The sequence below is a fragment of the Falco rusticolus genome, chromosome 8 (genome assembly GCF_015220075.1).
Source record: "Falco rusticolus isolate bFalRus1 chromosome 8, bFalRus1.pri, whole genome shotgun sequence".
Classification (NCBI taxonomy): Eukaryota; Metazoa; Chordata; class Aves; order Falconiformes; family Falconidae; genus Falco; species Falco rusticolus.
In genome coordinates, this window is record NC_051194.1 from 57,884,271 (window position 1) to 57,909,060 (window position 24,790).

Here is a 24,790-nt window from a genome sequence, read left to right on the forward strand (position 1 = left end):
GAACTTTATCTAAACAGCCTGTAACACTGCAAAAGGAGTATTCAATCCAAAAGAGCGTGCTCAGAGAGTGTATCTTCTACTAATATTAAACTCGGCAACTTGGCCTCAAGTAAGAAGAAATCCACACACGAGTTATGGATAAGGAAGCATCAAGTTTAAGGCACTTCTGTCTATCGATCCATAGAGGACACACATGAACCATTCTTAGCTCCTAATCCCCCAGCCTTGCTCACAAGGGCAAGAGGGGAGCAGAAGGGGAAGGTCTGTCTTTCCCTTGCCCCAGAGAGCTGTAACGACAGGCGCTCAGGAGGTGAATCTTAAACATTTCAAATAAGTCAGCATAAGCAGTAGCAGAAGCTTGTACATCGCAAGGAAGGTTTATGAAATTACAAAGCAGGGATCACACCGCAGCAATTATGTCATTTCATTTCATCCAAAAGGCTTGAGTTATTAAAGAAATTAACAGCTAGTTTACTTCCTAATACAATTTACCTCTAAAGTATAATATGCTATTGTTACCCTATTTCCCCAAGAAAACGACAGGTCCTACTTCTCCACTATGCACGGTTTTAAAATTAAACACTAACTCTTCTGCTTTGTTACCATCTCAAGCCTCTTGCACTCTCGCAGTACTGGTCATTTGAGGCAAGGACAAAGAAGTAAGAGAACGAGAGTAAAGGACTCTTTATATGTCTTTACTAAAGAGTAAACAGCGCTCAAGTTAGTACCGAAAATAATTTTCAAGTTCAGTCAAACACCTTGTCTTAATGAAAACATACTAGCAAACCAAGGACACATGTAGTGGCACTGTATTGACTCAAACCCAACACCTTAACAGCACGATTTCACCCTTAACTCAAAAGGCGGCTGAGGGGAGACCTTCTTGCTCCCTGCAGCTGCCCGACAGGGGCTGTGGGCAGGGGGGGTCGGTCCCTTCTCCCAGGGAACGAGCGACAGGACAAGGGGAAATGGCCTCGAGTTGCGCCAGGGGAGGTTTAGGTTGGGTGTGAGGGAACATTTCTCCACCGAAAGGGCGGTGAAGCCCTGGGACAGGCTGCCCAGGGGGGCGGTGGGGTCACCATCCCTGGAGGGGTTTAAAAGATGTGCAGCTGTGGTGCTTGGGGACACGGTTCAGTGGTGGGCTTGGCAGTGCTGGGCTATTGGTTGGACTTTGATGATATTAAAGGTCTCTTCCAGCCTAAATGATTCTATCATTCTGTGTTGCTTCAGCACATGAACCATGTAACTATGCAAAGCTTTGAGATCATTCCAAAAGCAGAAGGAAACAGAATAAACCAAGAATACAGTAAATTCTCTTAAGAGACCCATCACACATGCTTGGGATCTTAATTTCTACTTCCTTCTGAAGTGCTCTACCTTTCATCCCCTTTCCAAACAACAGATAACCACATTGGTGATGTGTTTGATCTCAGTCAGTTTGGATAGCAAGAAGTCAAGCATCTTGTGCTATATTTAATCAATATATAATAACAAAATTCAAGCCATCTTCTGTCACAGTCTTGACATAATTTTGCCTAGGTTCTCCTAGCTCCGCTCCAAGGTCATGTGTATATTCCATAGGGTGCCTGCTCTATAAGTACAGCTGTATGTTCAATTTAAAGACCACTTCAAGTCCCTAGAATGTTATTTTTTAGCCTTAGATAAATTCCAATGTATTCAATTACTACTTATCTCTTAGGAGTAATATTAATTTTCATCGTTAACTGAACCAGAAACCAGTTGCTTAAAATACATCCATCCATTTTTAAAGTTACAATTCATCTAAGAGTAAAAACATAAGCTGAAAGGGCTTTTATTTTTTTGCGGTGAATGCATGTTAAAATAGACATAAAACCCCTGGCATATTAGAAAGCCAGGTGTCCAATTTTTCTCCAAATGGCTGGAAGCAAAGAGGAGAAATAGCTTTGACCCACTTCTGCAGAAACCCATATGACCATTCCACATTAAGCTCACACGAAAACAGAATGCATTCCTCTCCTGCTAATTCATTCTCTGCAGAAAACGGCTGAATCTAAGGGATTTTTAATTCTCTTCATTGCCCCTATATACTTACAGAAGTTCTTGGGTAAAAAAGTATTTTAAAATAAATATTTTTTTCAGACAAAAAGCACCACAGCATAGGTCTTACAGAAAGAGCTTGGAAGGAAGGAAAGAAAAATCACAGATCTCTTTCAAGCAAGAATCATAGATAAAATCCTCACTGTAAGAGCAGTGTCTGTATCATTCCCACCAGGGTTACTTTGCTGCAAAAGCAACACCTAAAGTGAATAATCATCAGCATATGTATGGATTACTGATAAATTCTTTAGAGAATATGGAAGCTCATCAAGGTAACAGAATTATGAGAATAAAGGCAAGTTATTTACATATATTGAGCTACCCCTTCACATCCAGCTTGGTCTTTATTCCTAAAGCAACCCTTCCTTCAGCATTTTTTTTTTCTATTACAACTGCAAAACCAAGAAGCTACCTGCATACAAGCAACATACAAGCTCATAGAGTGTTTCCACACGCAAGAAAAATATTGTCATTTTACAGCACAGGTGAACACAGCATATGAAGTATATATTTATTTTTTCTCTTTCAAGTTGCAGAGAACTCCCTCAAATACCTTGCACTTGTAACAGCCTTTCTTTTCCTCTTCATTTTAGAAGACTGGAGAGCCTTACCCTTTTTTTCAAGGTCAATCACCAGAGTTTGTTTCTGCACACTGACCTTGGCTGACTTGAAACCTCAGCAGTTCCAGGCAACAGATCAAAAACTCCAAACCTTGATCTAAAAGACGACCGAACCACCTTCCCCAAGTCCACCTCCTCTTCTATGTCTTTACATGTATTGCACTATGTACTTACAGACACCACTGCCCTGGAAATCCATTGCCATAAATTAGACTTCTAAGGAGAGCCTAGAGCAAGGGAAAGGACAGGAGAGGAAAAGAGCAACAATAACAAAAAAAAAAAGAGAAATAATCACTGCAAGCACCTGTAAGAAAGTTATTGTGAACTGCCCATCCACATGCACTCGAGTTTACTGTTCCAAACAGGTATGTATATGACAGCATTAAACAAAAAGCTGACAGACGTCAACATGACTAACAGCAAAGGAGAACCACAGAATCGCAAGAGTTCCTTCCCAACAGATCACTTTTGACCTTTCTGTTACCAAGGAAGCACACTGAAGTACACAAAACAGGTGATAATTATTTAACAAAAGTTAAAAAAAACCCCACTCTTTCTTACCCAGTTACATGATATATATTTTAAACATGCTGGAAGGGAAAAAACATGAAACTCATCTTTTAACACCCTCAACAGATCCACTCACAGAAGACTGACAAGCCAAGCATCATGAGCAGCAGATGGGATAAGGCTCAGTAGAAACCACAGTCATATGCTAATTTGCTATTAATTACAGAAGCTGTCAGGATTGCTGCAGTACTATTATACACTAAGGAAGGGTGCCAGTTAAACACATCCATTAAGGAAGACTTTTTTGACTAATAACAGCTTTCTATAAAAGTAGTAAATTCTTAGTGACCAAAACAATAGGGCGGGGAATGTACAGTGATTATGATTGCTATTATACACACAGAATCTGACACCCGTAACTGGAGAAAGTCATGCAAGGCGTCAGCACTCTCCTTACTGGTTTCAAGTAGAACATTCACCACGACCTGCTCCCAAATGACCTGCTTTGTATCAGCCTCCTTTACGTAAGTTTTGGACCACTGACTTGAAAGCTTGAGAGTATCAACAGGTTTTGAGCAAATGTTGCTGCTTATTGCTTCTTGCACACGAGTTGGTAAGAAAAAAACCAGTATGTGCCAACAGGTGGAAACAAAAGCTTCACCATTTCTTACCTCAACATCTTACCAGTTATGAACTTAACACAAATCACTTTATTTGTCCTGGCAAAGCTTGCTCAAAGGGAGAAACAGAACTAACCTAATTTCCATATTCCTAAAAAGTTTAATGTGTATGTAAACAGATGCAAGCTTTTTCCACCAACATTTACATAACCTTCTGAAAATACAGAAAGATAAACACTTCTCCAAGTATCTATCAACTTTCCTCCCTTTCAAAGAGAATTTCCATAGGGATTTTGCAAGGAGCAGGTTGTCAATAGAAGTATAGTTTAGATTTATATCACTACCTATGTAAATTCCTAGAGATTTTAACCTGGGGTGGCAGTCATTTGTCCCTTCAAGTTTTATCAGCCAGAGCTGCTCAAACATGAGGCAGACAGCGAAGAAATACATGAAGAAAGTATAGAAACAACTGGAAAACTTAAGGAATTTCCTTCCTCTCAAAAGGCAAATCCTATTAGCTGTTAACTAAGAACTTGTAAGTGTGAATGACTAAAAGCAAAGAAAATTTCATAGATCATCTGGAAAGAGCCAAGCCCCTGAGATCTCATTATCAGAACCAAGTGTCCCAGCTGACATGAATTATTTACTGCAAACCAGTGCTTTTGATTATGCACATGCATTATGTGCTGAAGGTGCATCTGTGCCCCAGTTTTAAAACAACCATGTGGAAACAAAGCCAGAAACTGCGCTAAAATATAACATTCATTCCACAAAACAAGAAGATGCTCTTGTCTGATAAGCTGAAGTTTACCTACTACATGTGATAGCACACAAGACGTTTTCAATACAACCTGAAGGTAAACGATAACAGGCTGGAGAACACATGTATTTTTCTGCCTTTTCTTTTGACATGCTGACAGAAAATAAAATTGTCTTAACCGCACGTACGCAAAGCACAAGGTTATCCATTGCATTTATCTGAGTGACAGCACAAGGAGATGCGGTCACATCAAAATACACTCATTCGTTTTACACCTGTTTCTGTCCTCGACAGTGTGATTTCAGAAGAAAATTGATCACCCATCTGAGACACACCAACAGCTTACAGACCGCAGCACAAACTCCAGCAGTGAGATTTCCACCATCTCTTCTTCACCATCAGAAAGCAGCTGTAGGTGGGCTACCTGACCACAGTTTCACAGAAAGAGTGAAGCTTCACTCATTCTTCTAGAACCATACCGTACGTTCAGGTTCATCTACGACTTCCATTTCATTAACATCACCAAAGCCAACAGATGTCTTCATACAGCATCTTCATGCCTATGACAGCCATCAAGGTGACTGCCAAAGAGGAACGTGGTATCTTCCATTTTGGTATTAAATCCAGTCTTAAGCTTATATAAAATCATTAACTGCATGTAACAAAAATTAGAATCTTTGTTACACTATTCTGAAAAACAAATCAAGTATGTATGAATACAGCAGGCATTCCTCAATGGAAAATACACAAAGATTATCACGTTAACACTGGGATGCTCATTCCCATCACTTTTTTAGGCTGATTTAAGATACCAGAAGTTAGTTTTCACACATCTGAGTTAAGTGAAGACAACTTCTGAACTTACAGCACCAAGAAATGAGAACCAGTCCCTAGCTACAGGACAGTATTTCTTGCATCAAAACCTAGGACTTGGAGGCAAACACTCTTCTGGACAATTTGTAATTATTTACTTTGTTTTTTCGAAAGCTTTCATATATACAACATAAACCTATACAGGGAAGTCTTCTTCACTGCACTTAAAGTCCGTATTCCCTTTAGTAAACAGCACTGATCTGAAGGTAGAAATCACATACATGGGTATTATCTACAAAAAAAAAGCAGCTCAGCTCCTAACACCCCTTCTAAAGCACAACTCCACACCATAAGACTACAGATACGTTCAGTACATAAACATTTGTTCCCTTTGTTCTTTACAGCAAATACCCAGATTTCTTTTGGAGGGGCCACAAGGAGGAAGGAGGAAAGGGAAGCATGCATGGTCATGTTGCGGTTTAACCAGGTGGTCCAGCAGGAACATCTATTTACAGTGCCTCTTCAGAACTCCTTATAAACTTGGAAGTATTTAAAACCGTAACAGAGCATAGAGCAATTACCAAGCCAACAAGGAATAAAAACGTGTCCTCTAGGGACCTGTAAGCATCCTACATTGTTAATTTTAACCACCAAGCTAGACCTCTCACAGGGGATCTTTTAAAAGCAACAGGATTTAGTGTCCACAAGCCCTTCTGAAAACCCACCTACAAGGCTGAAAATAATCAGCCAAAGAGAAATAAGATAAACCCAAAGAATAACACCTCAGGTTACCTCCTGTATGCAGTGAGCATGGAATATAGTACCTTAAAACAAACCAGTACTGACTTCTTAGGTTTACGGTGTTAAGATTTATTTTCCCCTAAGTTACACAAACCCACGTTCATGCATCAGACAAACACACAGAACATCAGTTTGTAAAGACAAGCAAAATAACCTTTTTAAAACTGTTGGTACAAACACAAAACACACTTAGGCCTCCACTCTGCTACCAAATACATCTAAAATTAGTAGCACTCTTGAGACAACTGCTAGTGACTGAACCCTTTTCTATTTCTGTCTTCTCTCAAGCCTGCTGTCTTCCACGTCTTCCACTTCCCACCATTTACATCCTCAAGCCCCTCCCCAAAACACCAGCTTTCCTGTAAAAGCACTGTGCCTAAGACCCTTCCCTTCAGATTTTTATATTACATCCTCTCTTGCAACAGTCACCAGTTGCCTTCCGCAAGCCTTCTCCCCCAAAACAAAGGAGAAAGGACCCCGCGCACCCGGTTAACAATCCTTGCATACACAAGACATTAAAATCTGTGTATTTGGAAGGTACATTGCCACAACTGTTCCCATGTAATGCACTGGCTGTTGCTCTCCCAGCTACACAGGCAAGAGAAGGGAACTATTGAGCTCAGCTCTTGCATCTGTACACGGCTGCATCTTTACAGTTAACTACCAGCCTTGTTTGAATCAAAGAGTGTGGTTTTAAAATTCAAGTGACCATTTCCATGAGCTTCTCAGCATTATTTAGCAGCAATGAGAAATATAACTTGTCAGTCAGCCTCAGATTAATGGCCAGACCTCACATTTCTAATCTGTCACCACAAATTTACAAACAGATTTTAAAAGTATTATAAAACCAGAAGTCTTACAGATAAAATTACTGTTCATCAAACAATTGAGAAGCTCGAACAGGCACAAAACAAATGCTGAGGTTATTTTGACTACATCAAAACTCACAGCTGAAATAAATTTATGATGAGGTAAGTTGGACACAAGTTCTCCCCTGCAGCTGAACCAGGAGCACAAGCTCAGGTAGAGTCACCAAGCATGCACCGGTATGTCAGTTACTAGAGCATCAGCCCAGAGCTACACTAAATTCAGGGTCTTCTTTTGACATAAATCACAGACATATTTTTTTTTTTTCCTAGCAGCATTAAACCTACCTACCCCTAACATAAAACCTGAATTTACAAAAGACAGAAAAAGTTGAACCAGTAAAATAAAGCAATGTTAGTAGTTTGCACTCAGAATTTCTATGCCATGCCTCGCATACTAACACCTCAAGTCTGAATTATATGATTTAAAAAATTTCCATGATAAGTTTTATGTGCACAAGCTTATACAACACTGAAAAGAGGAAAGACTTGGCATGAAAGACTTGAGAATGTTTTTATTTTTTTTTTTTTTAAATGGAAGAGCATTCTTATTTCTGCTGTTTAGGCTTGTTTTATTTTGCTTTCTCAGTACCAACTCACAAACCTTTAGCTTCAGACATCCAGGATCTAAGTGACTTCCACACATCCAATCCTTCAATTCCTTCCTTTGGAAGTTCTCCCTCTGCCATCACTAGGCGTGAACCTGGACATTTTAGTATTCCCTTCGTCTCCTATGGCTTGGTTAATGGCGTTCTCAGCTACCAATACATTTACTTGCTGTAGACAGATTTGATAGAGCAACCCTAGACACCCACCGAACACGAGCACTACCAACACCCTGACATACACAGAAGCCTGACGAGAGAAGCGTCCTCAAGCCAGAAATAAATTGCATCAGGAAAAAATGTACTTGCACTAACTATTGACCCCAGATGCTATTTCCATGTCAGCACACACTCCTTTCAGGGCATTGTTTTCTGTATGGCATTGCACAAACAAGCTTCTACAAAGCCTGCAATTATTTTCACTGCTGTAAAACAGGAAGATAGGAGTAATACAGATGCACATCCATTTTTTTCCTAGACATAAATTGCTTACATTAAGTTCATTTATTCCACAGCCAGTCCACAATTGCCGTAAAACGGTTAATTTTCAGCAGTAACTTTCCACAAGGCCATATGCCAGTTAATTTATGGTAAGTTGTACTTTTGCACGTAAGGAAAAAAGTTAGTGGCAACGCCTATGAAATCTGTGACAGTTCTAGGGAAACAACACTTCCTTAGACATGCACTTTTTCTTTAAAAAAAAAAAATCTCTCTGAACTTATGCTCATACATATCTCAAAGTTAAAATGGCATGGGAACATTCAAACACATTGCTCTTGCTGTCCGAAATCTCTGAACTCTGAGGTTTTGTTTTAGTTTTGTTTAACCTCGGCCTGCAAGCTGTAAGTGTCAGTCATAGGTTCCATAACTCTTCTCATGGAAACTGTTTTAGAAGTTAGAGAGCAGGGATCTGAGCTCTCTCTCCAAAGCATTAACTGAGCTCCAAGCTGAAGTCCTGTAAAAGATTCTTAGTTAATACCATTACTTCTGACACCTCTTGGTGATTTTCTAATTAAAACGAGTGGGTGAGAAACTCAGAGGCTCAAGTCTCATCCCATACAGTTGCAAGGGAAGGTAAGTGTGGAATAATCTCAGGGTTTCAAATCAACAGCCATCAGTGCAGCACATTAATGAGTTACTACGCATCAAGTTGTCTTAATGCCCTTTGAAAGCCTTCACAAAACTATGAAACTTAAAACTGTTCACTTACAGAACTGACTGCAAGTGTTTCTTTAGCTATAAAGCAGCTACGCTAACGGCAGCGTGCAAACTTAAGTCATAGGGTTATCCTCAAAATGGACTTAAAAAAAAGACTATGCTAAAGCTCCTTAGGAAAATGGCAGCACCATGCTGCCACAGTTGCTGTCCTCTGCTAGATTAATAATGTCCCACTATCAAAGAAAGGCAGTTGTAATTTGTAGATTCTGAAGTTAAGAGGATTTTAGACTGTAAACAAGTCTCAGAGTCTTGTCCCACAGCATCAGCCTTCACACAACACAGACATACAGCTTAAGAGCCTGGATGCAGCTAAACCAGTTTCATCCTCCATTTAATTTTAAAAACCAGGATGAAATGTTACAACCCAAAAGGCAAACTAGCAAACTGCTGCAAGACAATCAGTTCTCATCATGACTGATACTTTTAGAAGAGCCCCGAAACACTCTTCTAGATAACTAGTTACTTGCATAAAACACAAAGAAAAAGGAGAAAACCCATGATGCAGGAATGCTTGTACAGTAGCTTTTTGACTTCGAGCTCTATTAAAAACAGAGCTTAATTTCTTCTGCAAGCACCATGAAATGCAAAAACAATCACCAGTTCTCATTCCTGCTACATACCCCTTAGCTTTTATTCTACCTTCAAGAACTAGCGAATCTAGTTTGACTTACGTATCTCATTACCTCCACCTACTGGTAAGAGTTGCTACTCGTAAGTAGAGTGGGTTTGGATTTTTAATTTGGGGGTGGGGGTGTTTTTTTCCTCCACATACTTTACCATTTAAAAAAAAAATCAGAAATATTGATAATGAAAGTAGTGAGAGGGGAGAACAGAAATAATTCAACTCTAAAAACCTTAAGGGACAGACTAGCCGATACCATCACCATTTTCTGACGTCTACAATTTATTTACTCCTACTAGCCTATGAAATTTACCTTTGGATTGAAACTTAACAGCAGGAGTCACCCAGAGGGATGTTTCTGTTATTTGTTTCCAGTCTAAGAGTCCACCTAAGAGGTCAAAGTGATTTAACATTAAGCTTCACAACCTTTACTGGTAACACATTAGACGTGTTTTTCCCCATACAGTATCACTTTTATCTCGGTTCCTTTTTAGACAGGAAAGCCCCATTAGCCTTCGAAGTTCTTACAACTTGGTTTTCCATGATAATCCACATACAGTTTACGTTACTGAAATTGCTTGGAACTTAATTCTTTTAATTCCGGAGGCTAGATTTCCTGAACCGAGGAACAAAACACACATTGAATGAAACAAAGCCTACTGACCTGCTAATGCTTCAGTGGTATCATACTAAAAGTAACTAGTTAATGCAGCTACTAGTCAGCACTGCTAGTTAAATTTGCCAGTTCTGTTACTGGGCATTGAAGTGATAGGCAATTTCACAACCGTGACATAAGATAAGCCATTGCATTTTTCTTTTTTAAACAGTTTGCAAGCGAGTATCATTGTATTTATTTATTCTGCTTAATTCAAAAATAAAGGTTAGGTTGAAAACTGCTGTTTGCGCCATGCCTTCCTTCCATGTTTCCACTCATTCCTAACTGGGCATTATGTCAGACAGCTAAGCAAAGCTTTAAATTTTCATCTGTGACCAGCACTGGCTATGAATATGCTTACTACCAAGTGCCCCTTCCAAGAAGCAGTAATAGCTTCCATTTCAAAAAATTCCTAGCATCTTTCCCAGACTAGCACAAACATACCAGCTGTCCAGAGGCCGAGCACACCTTGCAGCCGTATTTCAGCCTCTGCTCCTTCACACAGCTACCAGGCACTCAGCCACACTTCTCCTGCAAACCAGTTTTTTTTAAAGAGTTAAAAGACATTTACAAGAAACTAAAATAACCTAGTACAACTCAGTCACATAAAAAATATTTTTAATACTACGTGAGACTGGTAGTCTCCAAAATCTTGCTTCCCTTACATTAATTCTTACTAGATGTGATCTTCATATGTGCTTGGAAACTTTTTTCCATACATTCACTGTTATTTTTGAAGTATTTTAGAACACCAAAACTATTTTTTCTACTGCCAAAAAAACGCATGCTTTATTGTCTCCCCAGATACTTTGGTGTCATGTATTTTACTCTTCCCCATACCCAGGTCTCAGTTGTCAGTAACCAGAAGGGGGCACATTTTAAGCAGTATGTAGAAACGTCGTAATTTTCTCAATTCTCAAGCTATTCGACATGCTTATTCTTACCAAGTAAAAATCACCGTGTCATCTCAAAGCTCCTTACTTGTAACATTAAACGGAAAATTTCCATTTCCTCTTTCTTCTTACAGAGAGAAGAATTTCCATCAGGGATTCGATTAGAAAACTTCTTGTAAGCAGTGAATTATCTCACTGCCAGCACCACTGCACACTGCTGTGATGTTTCAATCCCAGCACAGCACCTGTTCTGTAGAAACACTACTGTTAACTTGGAGGAAATGACTGTATTGGTTGTTTCATGCTCTGAATTTAAGTTAAAAAATGAGACCTCTTCTAAAGCATTTCTGATTCTTTACTTACCGTATTAAGTTTGTAAATAAAACTCCAGTGAGCGTAACTACTCCAGAATGAGCTTTTTTTCACGCAACACAACTTCCACACTAAAGTCAAAACAACAATGCACATAAGACAGGAGTAACACAAAATATTTTCAGCTCGCGATAAAAAAAAGTTTAAAAACATCGGTTGTTCTTTGAAATTCAGGAAGCAAAACATGCTCCGATCCATCCATTTCAAGACTTACTGTTCACTGATCCACAAGCAGAGCTACAAAATTCTTTAAGAGACTGCTGCTATGGCGATGCCTCTTCAGGAGCAAACAACGTCCAAAAAAGCACTGTGGAAAACCATGGCAAAAAGCTCCGCTAGGTTTTAAATAGCCTATTGCAATTTGGAGAGCAGAGGAGAAACGTTACCATAGTAGAAAAATAGTTTCAAAAACTACACAAGAGAAAATCTGAATGCTATCAAATCAGGTTTAACCTGGGATTCACCTGAGAGGTTTCTTTCTCCTAACATTGACACTAACAGGCTGCGCTGCTTGCATTTAAAAAACAAACAAAAGGTTTGCTTAAAAAGGCAAAACTTATTAGTGGGATTCATTTACTGAGTATTTCACTTGTAATTCCAAAAACCATGACAAACGCTAAGAGCTTGAACTGGACCATGTGCTGGATGCAATTAAAGGAAAACACACTTTTGTTAAAAGTCTGATTATTCTTTTTAGCTGCTCAATGCCTGACACCCCCTACACCCGAGAACCAACTTGTGCCTATGAGCGTGTTCATACGGCACTATGCTTGATCAAATCAGCTCTAACTTTAACCTATAAAAAAGAAAAAAAGCCTAGCTTCAGGTTGCGAGCCAACACACCGGCACAGCACCATTCCAGCTGGTGCTAGCTGTGACAGCACACAGCGAAGCGGCAGGGTGAAGCAAAACACACGTTGCTCGAAGCCCACGGGAAACCCCTGGGCCAAAAGAAAACCCTTCCATCGTCTGGAATTGGCACCTTTTCTAACCACGTGTGAAGGCACTCAGTGTAACTAATGCTTGCTGGTAACAGCATAAGAAATACATTGAACTTGGATTGATCTGGATGTGAGATGACGCTTGGACATGATGCTTGGCATTCTGACAAGGTATTGGAATCTTTTAAGTTTTTAGCCCAGTTTCCATGAAGAACCAAGTACTTACATAGTAAGTCAGGCTTATTTCTTTAAATTTTCTGGTTTTACCCATGTGTTGAGTTTTAAAACCCAATAAAGTATTTTTAAGGTATGCATAACAAGAAAAAGCAGATTTCACTTCACAATTTAGGAGACCCACTCAGAAAAAGGGAAAATTTCAAGAACGAAAAGTAGGCAAAAAACAAAAAGGATCAAAAATTGTCTCAGAAGATGGAGAGGCTGCACTGATTTCCTACCACTGTTACTGCTGGTTTAGAGGATTAGCCCCGGTCTGATCTATCCTCCCTAATCTAATAGGAAACTCCAAACACTAACTGTCCTTTTATGCCAATTTATCAATACCAAGAACTGGGGACATGAAGTTTAACATTTTTTCCAATATGTCTGGATAAGCCGTCCCTTAAGGCTAATTAGGCAGCTTTTTTAGGGAATGAAAGATCATGAACCAAGATCAAACAGCTTGGTTTTGCATTTCCATGATCCCCCTCTGATGTTATGCCAGAACTGCGCTTCCTGCGCAGAAGCCGATTTCAGCAGAACATCCACACAGACTTAAAATATAGAAGGCAGGACAAGTGCTTATTAATAAAAAAGCTTTCAATTCATCTTACTCTAAGAAAGTAAATATGTCATTATTCCTACAATCATGTATTGATCGCCTGCTGAACTATTCATTTTTAGCATAAGCAGCATCTCGGACATAGGTACAAGGAGTATCTGCCCCACTTGAAACAGTACTCAAAGGTTTAATTACTGAGGTGCCTCATTCCCCACCACATGAATGAGAACAAAGAATATACCATCCCAATGAACTTCCCCCTTTGGGCTTCTCCTGCAACCATCACTCTTTCAATAATCATCTAAGCAGTTCTATAAATACTGTGTCAGATATCGATAAATACAGGCTTTTACTAATTTGAAAATCACCTTGTATTCTCCCCTTCTCTACAAGATTTTATGTTGTTCTTCATTTACTAAACTGAAGTATTGACATTGCAGTCATCTTCCGCTACTTTTGACAAAGAGGCAGTCATCGTTAATTTAAAACATAAGCCTGTAATAGCTAGCAATCATTTTGACCATCACTACAGGGTATATAGCAACTACTATCAAATAAATTTCTCCAGTCAAGTTCACCATAAAAATATGAATTACTTTATCACAAAACTCAGCATATACAATTTAGGTCAGCTGTCACAATGCCATCAGCACTAGCTCTATGAGCTCCCAGCTGGGTCAATAAACACACTACCAGGGCCTGAAAAGGTCAACATGAACTGCCTGTTCAAGCACTATTTCTTTAATTTTCTGACTAAAACCTGACTTCACTACCAAAAATTCTCAGGGTAACCTGAAGTGCTACTTTACAGTATTTGAAGCATGGACTTCGAGGTTCTTCAATATAGATTGTCCCTATAGCACATAAATTCCCACCCCAAAAAAAAAAGCGCACACTCAACATGTTGGGAGTTCATGATCACAATTCAGATGGATTTTTCCTCCTTTATACATAGCACATACCTTATTTACAAATCTATTTGCCTGCTGTATAGTTCACCCACTCTTCTGACTAGAGAAATCTAACTACATTGAAAAGAGAGTATTGTACTTCCCATCGAGCCATGTTCTCAGGTAGACAGCATGCCAAAAAAATAAGACCTTCAAGGCCTAGAACCAATATAATGACTTATGGAATGCCTACCCCCAGTTACCCATTAGCAAATTACATTCTTCAATACCATGTTTCTGGAAGATTTCAACTTCACTTGCCAGTTATCTTTTGAGTTTCACCACACTGATACCACAGGAACTCATCTGAGCATATTTCTGCTTCCAAATGTCACCAGAATTATTAGTATTATAGTTCCTTGTGTACAAACCAATTCTGCATTTACTAATGTACCAATGATTACTGCTAAAAAACTTGCCATATCCTTATCTGAGGGCATACTTAAGGATACTAGAATGGTAAGGCTACAAAATTAAACTGAAAATAGATGCATAAGCCCTTGTGTTCACTTTCTTAACCACATCATCATTACAGGTCCTGACAGTGGCAGTGGTTAATACCTTTAGGCAATGATTCTCAGGCTAACGTAATTCTTCCCCACGTAAGAGATTATTCACAATGAGAATCAGTATTTCACCTTCAGAGATCAAGAACAACATCTGTGTCTTCTCTTCTGCACAGGTACAACATACTAAAGAATATCTGCCCACAGCACAATATTTATCTTGCTACTCTCTTCTACCAAGAGACACTACTCCCATAAATACTGTCCAGTTCAAGAAAAACAATCCAGCATGACCATTCACTTGCCAATCTCCTTATAAGAAGAATACTATGAATATTGCTAATCACAGTAAAAAATCATGCTCCACCCATAAGTGCCAAGTGTCATCTATAGTCACACAAGCAATGAGAATTTATTTTTTCAAAATTTTATGGATGCTTATTGAAAACACTTTGACCAACTGGAATGTTCTTTCTCTCATTAAAGAGCTCCTTCTCCTTTAGTTTATTGCAGTTCCCAGCACACAAATACTTTCTATTAATCACTGTAGTCCCTGCAAAAATGAAATGCTCCAATTATTCTGAATAGCCTAAGCATTCACAAGTTTATCAAAATTTCTCTTTTCCGCTTTCAGAGCCAGGATGCTTTTAACAGCTCCAAAATACTACTTTGATACAGCAGAGTTCATAAAAACCTCAGCTCATTCGTAACTTCACCACTTATGTTTGAGACCAAATGTTAGGGTTGCCTCAGTCAAATCCTTTTCTAGCAAGCACCCGCCACCTACGTAAGAGAAAAGAAATGAAAAAAAACCCACTCTACATAACTGATGCAGGTCCTAGCACATGAACTTCTGGAAGTTACAAGAGCTCCTTAATTGAAGTTTCTACCCATCACCTAGATGATGTTGCTGAATTTACTCACTATTAAGACCTCTAGGCTACGGGACAGGAGCAGACACCAATGCTGCCAAGAGCTATACTGACAAGAAGCAGACGAACACCAAGAAAGTCTTACAGCCCCATAGCTTGGGGACTTTCATAAAAGCTAATCTTGGATCACATTTTGTAGCTGTACTACCAAACACAGTAAGTAGAATCAGCACGTATTTATATTTACTAAGCACCCAGCAAAGAACTGCTACCAGCACTAGAGCATCAGTGATTTTAGGGGGGTTTTTTTCCCTCTTGTGTTACTAATGGTACACAACATGTTGTTTTGACTGGTACCAAACCTCAGCTAAGCTAGTAATGTGCAGAAGTTAATTAATGATTTACTGCCAATAGGGGAAAAAGGTAACAGTTGGGTGTTTTGATCTATTTAGCAGGTTTTTTGTTGCTGCTGCTGCTTTTAAAAAAAATAGCAAATTTTTGGCTTCACAAAAAGACATCTCGAAGCAAAAACATGACATTTAGTGTATTATCAGAACTCGCAGCAGACAGCAAGCACTGTTCATGATCATTACCCTAGCATTTACTTCCACCAGTTGCTGCTGGGATAACAACATGCACGAGGCTTACAGCTCATCTGAACTCCCAGAAAATGGGATTTCTTAATATGGATATTCCTCAAAGGAAAAAAAAAAAAAAGTTAAGATCTTCAATGCAAAGAGATCAAATTTTTTCATTAGACATATAGATGGAGTTTATTCATCATTAACAACAAACTTTGTGACATCACACCTTCGCTACTAGTCACTAATTTAAGGAAACATTCAAACAAACATTCAGAAAAATTTTCAGACATTGAGTCTTAAATATTGCCAGTACATTTACAGGTGCAGATAAAAGGTTTCTATAAAGCTCAAACTTTACCATCACTGTGAGATTGCTTCTGCTGCATAGGGAACAGTGAAATCATCATTGCAAGCAGAGAATTTCTGCCAGCTGAGTATTCCATTTTGGTTTTTTCTAACTAGATAATGACAAAGTACAAGGACGCAGGACTAACTCAAGAGTTGCTTAGCCACACAAGTAACATCAGGGACTTAACCCTTCACTGCAAATACCAAGACTCTGCTACTGACAGTTATTTAACCTCCTAAACCTCATTTTTAAAAATTACCCCTTTGAGACAGAATCACTGGAATACACAGAACTGAACTGGGGGGGGGGGGCACACATACAACACATACCAAAAGAAGGAGAAAAAAAAAAGTTAAATACTTAAAGTACATCAGAAAATTTTTATCTGTATATTAACATACTTTTCTCCTAACACACTAACCTTAAAGCATACATTTTTTAGCATTCACAGTTAAATTCAACTAGGTAGGTCATGTATAGACCAAGGGTTTCCAATACTTCTCTATCTAGTCCCACAAGCGATCCAACTGCCAGACAGCACCACTTAAATGAAGATTATTTCTTTTTTCCTCCAAGAGGCCACAATTTGATTGCTCTTTTCTTTTCAAGCCATCATTTACAATTTGAATAACCTCTGTCACGTACTGACAGACTGTGGGGGGGGGGGGGGGGGGCGGGAATAAATCGCTGAATTCCCCACCTCCCACCCCCAAAAAAAGATCTTTAATAGATTCTGATGCACACCATGTGTTGACCTTGGCTCTACCCGGGGAAGAAGCTGCCACCATTACAGATCATAGTCACAAATACCATGGTCACATGAAGAGGCAAAAATCTACATGACCTGCAACTAAAACTCTACTGCACCTTGTGGCTACAGGATACACAAGATACCCTGAAATAGGGTACAAACAAAACAGCTTCGAAAAGTGGGCATTTTACCACACAGATTTCATATTTTTCTCACTCAGAAAAAAAATTATTTGAAGAAACTGCTTTTTGAAACATTTCAGTAGATGGTGTATTTTCTTCTTTTACCAAACTTTATCACAAAAAATGACTTCAGTAGGTTTCTATAGCTCTTTATGACCACACAAGTCCGGCTATTTTCTAAGTAGTTTTTGCTGCGTGAGGAAATCAACTATCAATAAACTTCCCTTTGCTGGAGATTAAGGAAAGCAAAGGTAAGCATGTCAAGCAGGAACCTTGCCAGACCCACAGACCGAAAACAAGTTCATGTTTTCATTTTTTTCTCAAAGTGAAAGCATCATGCTTTAAAGGCTGCTACAGACCCAGTATTCCGTTTTGCTTGCATCTACCTACGTTGAAAGTCTTTATATATATTGAAGTCATGCTGAGGTGGCACTCAAATTTTTTTCTGAAGCTTTAAAAAAATAGCTTCTCTGGCAATAAGAATCCTAACGGCACCAGGCAGTGAATTCCCTACCTTACCAACGCATTCTTTCCCAACATAAGCAAAACAAGCATCCCGGGAGAATGCCATTCCGTTTCAGATCCCTCAAAATTATCTACTGATACAGAGCTAACAGATGTGAGAAGAAAATATTTTATATCTCTAACAGGAGGTTTAGTCTCTCAATAGCTATATTGTGATAAGAAGATAAGGAATCGATCTAACCTCTTTTACTCGTGCCCTCCACAAATCATACTCACAGAAATAGAGCAGGTCATGAATTTTCTGAAGCAAGAATTGTACAAGCCCATCAAATATTAAAAAGCACTGCAGATGTCTGCAGTCCTTTCTAAAAGCTTTTTTCAGACAAGCAAGGAGGACACATGAATTAATTAAATTAACTGTTTCCAAACATCCCACTTCTACAAGCCATTACCTTCCTTCAGATGTTTTAAACTGAGACTTAGTCTGTTCCTCCAGGCTTTTCAGTCCAGAGCTCCTTTATAACTAGTAACAGTGTGAGCGTGCTTATCCAGGCTTCCAGGACTTCACAGAGACCTATTGCTCTCTGCACAATCTTAAAGAATACTTATGTCCCACTGAAGCTTTTCTGAAAGCCTCCAACTCCAGACTGCCCATCAGGCACATCTTCAGGTTATCACTTCCACGAGCCAAAAATATAAATACTAACACAAAACTACATGCACTGCATAGAGCCTCTTAATTATCAGGAATGCATACGAATCACTTCAACTTATTGAGATACTGTATCCACCCAACAGTACACTTAATGGGTTTTCTTAAATTAAATCTCTTCCAAGCATACCTCCATTTCACAGTGGCACTAGCTAAATACCAACAGAGGACAAATTCTTTCAGATACAGCTGCAAGGTACCCATCTGAATAATTCTGTCAGGACAAACTTACGGTGCCCAAGCAATCCCTCATTAGCGCATTACTTCAAAAATCAGTCCTAAGACGCCCGTTTCTAAATAGTAAACTGGCTCAAAGACATTATCTTCAGAACAGAAACGGCACCGAAAGCTGAACAACATCATACCTAGATTTGAAATGCCATCTTCTTCCAATTCCTTTCCAACGAGTAACATCCTTCCCAAGCAAAGCGAGTTGCAGAAGTCAGCTTGTGCCCTACCTATACGCATACATGCTGGTTCAAACACACCACCAAGACTTTAAATGAACCTGCCAGAGAAGTACGGAGCTCTGAGAGTTGCAACTTCACCCAAAGATACGCAGCTCCTTTTACCTTAAACCAGGCAGTATTTTTTTTTTCCTCTTGCATAACTAGAATTCCCAGTTACCACTGTTTCCACCCACAGTCTTGCCCGTGAAGGAACAGCCTGCATAACCACCCTCTGCCGGGCTGACCTAACAGGCTAGCAGATCAACACTTTCTGATCACAGCTCCTAAGAGGTTGCTGAAAATAGAACACCAGCTGCTATTGAAGTCCATGTGCTCAGTATCTAGCGCCACTGACCAAGTCCCACATATGAGACCTCCTATTTACTTAATGCAACAGGCAGATTTAATATTGCACTGTTATCTTCTAGTGAAAGGCTGCCTGACAGCAATTTAGTTCTTCACCCCGGTTACCAGGGTAAAAAAAAAAGTCCACCTTTTTTTTAGCCCAACGTTTCACATCAGTCATCACTACTTCAGACTTCAGGGGGCTATTTCAGGCCTCCAGAAGCAGCCAAGCATGTTAAAAAAAATGCAGACCCCTCTCAAATTTCACCAGCCCTACTGCGAAAGACCATTATCGATGGCCTCACACCGATTTCACACATAATTGTCACCAAGAATTGGCACCGATGCTTTTTTATCCAACACCAACAATTTGCTGTGAACCGAATCCGTTTTCTATTAATCAGATTATCACTACAACTGTGAATATATATTCTTAGGAACCTTACTCAGACTGACCTACTGTTACCTTGCGCTATCATAGAAATTCAATCTGTCAACAACCCAGTACAAAGTCCGTGTAATTGTATCTGCTTAAGTACAAATCCACACTTGGCAATAAGCCCCAAACAGGTACTTTTTGTTCACCTGTCAGTCAAGCTTCATTCGAGTAATTACAGCCTCTTTCTCCCTGGAACAGCTACCGGTATTTGCAAAGTCTCAGGTGTCTGAATCCCCAGCAGGCATGCCTACCCAGAACTTCCAATGTTATGAACAGCATACTCGAGCAGGTGCATAAAGCCAGCAGCATCACTGAGGCCAGCTATGGATCAGCCAACCTATACTAACTGCTATGGGGATATTTCATTAACATTCACCACTAATTGGTTTGGCTAAAAAACCTAGACCAAGCTCACTCATGTTCCGATTTGCAGGTGTTTCCACTTCTACCACCTGTACTTTGTCTTTCCTAGATGGAAAAAAACTTCTTCACTACTTCCTTCTAGTTATAGTCCCAACTCCTACACGTGCTTCAGACAACTTGAAGTGGAACAGAGAGGATCAAAGGCATAGTACTAACCAGCAAGTGTTAGAGAGGCACAACATAACCGAAACCAGAAGCCATATTCTGATTATTTCTTACAGTAATCCTTAATCTAGGTCCCTTTTACTCCCTTCTCCTTCTAGTTCTTAGCAAGATTCTCATGCAAATTTCAGCTTCATTAAAAAAGCACATGCGTTGTACTTTTAAGAACTAGTTCCGTACTACATGGCAAGAAAGTAAGATTTGACCTCTGTTATAGCCTACGTGTCATTGTAAATAAATGATCAACCTGCTTAAGTCCAAAAAATGAACGCTGAGAACCCACAGAATTTAGCCTTCTGTTTATTCACTCCTCAGATTACAAACTCCCCACAGATTCTTTTCCAACATAATGAACATTACTCAATAGCACGCTACATTTGACATACAATCTCCATTTACAACATTGTTTTAAAGATACACCAAGGAATACACTCATTGCTTTCCCTCAGCTTCTGAAGCTTGAAATACAAGACACCTATAATAGTTTTACAGTTAGATAAATTAAACTGAATTAGCCAACTTTGATAAGGAAATAAGCCAAAGACAGTTCTTCAGTCTTTCTCCTCTCATTCAGTTTCTACTTATGCTGGTGTTAAGGGTTTGAGAGTGGCTTGTCAGTTTCTGTAGGATAAGTGTCATGTCAGGAGGCTCCAGGACTCAAAGCTGCTATTTATTTCCAGCTGAAATGTGTTCAAAATGCTGTGTTTTCACCCATTTTAGGATTTTTAGTTTACTCTTAGATTATGACCATTTGGTTAATTTTCAAACCCTTTAGCAAGCATTACATAATGAGTGTATTGCGTAATATGTTTTAAGCAGTCATGACCAACCACCTTGGATTTTATTCAGTTTCCTAATTATCTGAAGCCTAGGCCTAAATACTCTGTAATTTCCCCCCCCCCCCCAGTTATATAGATTAAGCAAAGCGCTTATGCCTTTCCAAGTAAGGGATAGTGATTTCTTAGCATAAGTTAACTGTTAAGGAAGTTAATTCCTACTTGCTGGAATCACTGTATAGCTGATTGTTTAGAGCACTACATTATTAGCCAACTGACTAGAATTAAGTCCTAACCATTGCTTAAAAGGCTTTTCCATTATTATTATCATCTGATAAATGTAATTCCGCTGTTACTCAGCATTGTATACTAACTGCTTCAGTTATTTGCTAATTTTTGTTGATGCAGCAAGGGGGTTGTCTAAGCTACAGGAAAAAACCTGCCAGGCTAATCCTTCAGAGGCAGCTGCAGTTCTTCTACAGATCCCTCATTCTTACAGCAAAGCTTGCTTTTCCATTTTTCATACACAAGTAGTAACAATCAATTTTGGACCAACTACTTCAAGTTTTAAGTTATCTTCTTTTTGGACATCAGCTATGCTCCTACTACTCAAATGGCAGGTGGCTCACAGCTCAAGCAAAGAGGCAGCCACACTTCGCTGTTTTACACCCCAAAGTAGAGTTTGTAATTAAACCATGGGCTCATTTGGAAATCTATTTTGCAAGTGCATTTGCAGCCATCAACTCCAATCCTCAGTTCCCACAGATGCCTTGAACATGAGATAAACCACAAAATGCAGAGTCAAGAACTGAGCAGTTTATCCTCAAAATACTTCAGGTTTTAATCTTGACCTAAATTAACTATACTGGCAAAACTCAGCAAACTGAGAACCACCACCCGCATCAGTATTGGGTCTCAGGCAAACAGTTAGTACAACACTTTCTGTATATTTATCTTTTTACTACCAAAGGTGCAATATGACCTTTTAGAAGCTTCTGGTACTTACTTAACAGGAGTAGTAGATAGGTATCTCCTTGTGTTATCTCCTTGTGTTTTATTCCAAAATTGTATGATTTTGCCTTTTTTATTTTTTTTTTCCAAAAAACAAGCATTCTTATTGATGTGGGGTCAACTCCCAATGTTAGTAATCATGCTAACGCTTGCAAGCAAGCTTTTACAAGCACACTCAGTACAGTAGTTACCATGGAAAGTCTACGGCAGCTACAATTCAGCTTTTTCTAAAGACCCTTTCCTCACCACCCTGGCTTAGGCTTCAAGTCAGTATTTCAACAGTTTTCATCCATCAGCAATTGTTATGCTAAGTGTTATGCTAAGGTGCTATAATAGCTCTATTTTTAACATTGCCTGCCAGAGCATGCCTCACTCCAAGCAGCCTGTCAAAAAAAATTCACCCCCCAACATTAATAAAGAAATATTGAAAAAGTAGTTGATGTCATTCTGTTGTTTTAATATGATAACAAGCCCAGTGAGGCACATCTAGATTATTACAAACTACTATATACACCATTTCCAAAGACCACTGAAATTCAAAATTCAGGAATTTGCCAGAGAAAGAATAATTTAATTTCGAAACCCTATTTGGTTAATCGGTCCATGTTACACTTGGCACAGCCAACTCCAGCTGCCACAGCCCATGCCTCAAAATGCTTATCCCAATGTAACACAGGGAATTCCCCTGTAACAAAATTCATTTATGGATAAGACACTGGACTACTTTCCTGACATCTTCAATGTGGAATTAAAGTCCACCAATAAAAGCAAGGGACAGCGAAGACATGAGAGGATATGCAAAGCCTGAATTCAACTGGGTTGTTCAATTTAAGTTAAGTTGAGCTGCTGAACTGAATCCACCCCACACCGAAACCTACTGTTCACAGCAACAATTCCTAGCAGTTGAAGACGTTTCCTGCATTTTTTCCCTACCCATCACTCAACTCATGCTGATCACCACCTTTTCTACTAGCACAGCGCTAGGCAATGCACTAAGAAAATTTGCCTTCAATAATTGATCTCTCACAATAAACTCCTGAGCTGAGAAGCGTGGCCGCAGATGCACCTCACTTTTCTCCCTCCATACAAAACCAAAGCACCTTTCTGAATGTATTAGCCTGGACATCCACCCACCTTACAGTTCAGTTTTCTGGTTACAAGGAACTCATTAGAAGGTTCTTCTAAGAAGGAAGCATAATCAATAAGGCAGTGGCACTCAGTTCCTTCAGCACAACAGGGAGACTCACAGACAGGAAAGGAAAATTACCGTATGGACAGCAAGCCAGAGTCCCTTCACATTTTTTAATTTAGGCCACTGCCTGATTTTTCAGATAAAAAAAAAAAACACACCCACAGCCAACATGTACATAAAAAAGCAAACATCTTCAAACAACGACCTTCATCATCACCAAATCAATATCTGTAACAAAGCAAAAGATAGCACACTCTTATAGCCAAGTCTTAAAATAAGTGAAATTCTTATTGACAATCTTTTCATCTGCTAGTGTATTCCCCTTAATACTAAGTCTAAGTTGAAAAATTCAGAGTTGAGTATCAGCCCCTTGGTTTCTTTCTTAAATTGTATTTACCCATGTTTAAAACCAAACATCTGGCATTCCTCCATAGTAATTCTTATTGCTCTTAGGCAAAGGTTTAATAATTACAAGCCTGATTCCATCATTCCTGATAAAAACAAACAAATAAAACCAAGACAAGTCTCAGTTATAGTAATACAGGACTTTCCTGGAATCTTGACTTTTTTAAATTTCACTCAAGTTGCTCACAGTTTTTCCACTGCACAGTTACTAGGCCAAAGTCAAAATCCTTTTCTTCCTACTCAGCCACAATAGCTTGCTCTTCACCCTTTTTCCAGAAATCTAATTACTTCTCATTAACAGCTGCTCAGAGAATGCACAAAGATCCAGTTGCATTGCAGTATTTATCATTGCAGTTACTACCTTGCAATGGTTACAGCCAGGTAAGCATCTAACCAAGTCCTAAAATCTATCGTTGTTTTGGTTAAAGCCTTCCCCAAGATACTCAGTCACAACTGATCTCAGACATGACTCAACAGCAAAAGAATTCCGCAGATCCACAAAACCTGATGAAATAAAAATTAGCTCAAAGTAGCAGTCAGCAGCAAAGACTGATGGCTGTCTCTGATCTGCATACAGATCAGGGTCCACAGGCACCCCTGTTTAGATTCTAAAGAAGGTTCTGAATGTGTCCAGCTTAGGGCTTTGAATGATAAAGCCTGCTGAACACCTGTAGTGTTGTAGTTCAGCTGATAAATGACTCTCCCTGTTGAATATTTCATCCTATTCATCTTGCTAAGCCCATAAACAAATCAAACTGAGCCAGAGTTCCAGTCCTGAATGAAACACCTCCACCAGAAAACACTTCTCTTTCTGTTGACAAACAAGGATCAGACCTACTAGCTTGCTAAATATTTCTAGGACATAATGTAGCATTTTGCAGATTTGTTTGTAAAGATAATCACTGCAAGTGATTACAGGATCAAGCTTTTGATCAGTCAGGCATTCAATACACACAGTCTGTCTATTTACAAACAACCTGGTGATAATCGCCTGTTCTACTAGACAGAAAGGAATAAAAAAATATATACATGTATTCTGAACAGTTAGTATTTCTTTCTAGGTA

The 24,790-nt window shown here is 39.2% G+C and overlaps 1 protein-coding gene across 8 annotated transcripts in view; it reads right to left on the reverse strand.

Moving 5' to 3' along the window:
• AGAP1 (ArfGAP with GTPase domain, ankyrin repeat and PH domain 1) overlaps nt 1-24,790 on the reverse strand; it is a 382,678-nt gene that overhangs the window by 333,981 nt on the left and 23,907 nt on the right. The window contains exon 1 of one of the 8 annotated variants that reach the window (XM_037397855.1): nt 18,890-19,187. The exons of the other annotated variants lie outside the window; for them this stretch is intronic. Coding sequence (XP_037253752.1) covers nt 18,890-18,992 — 103 coding nt within the window. The 5' untranslated portion in view covers nt 18,993-19,187. Of the gene's footprint in view, nt 1-18,889; nt 19,188-24,790 lie in introns of those variants that run through there. 8 annotated transcript variants of the gene reach the window in all.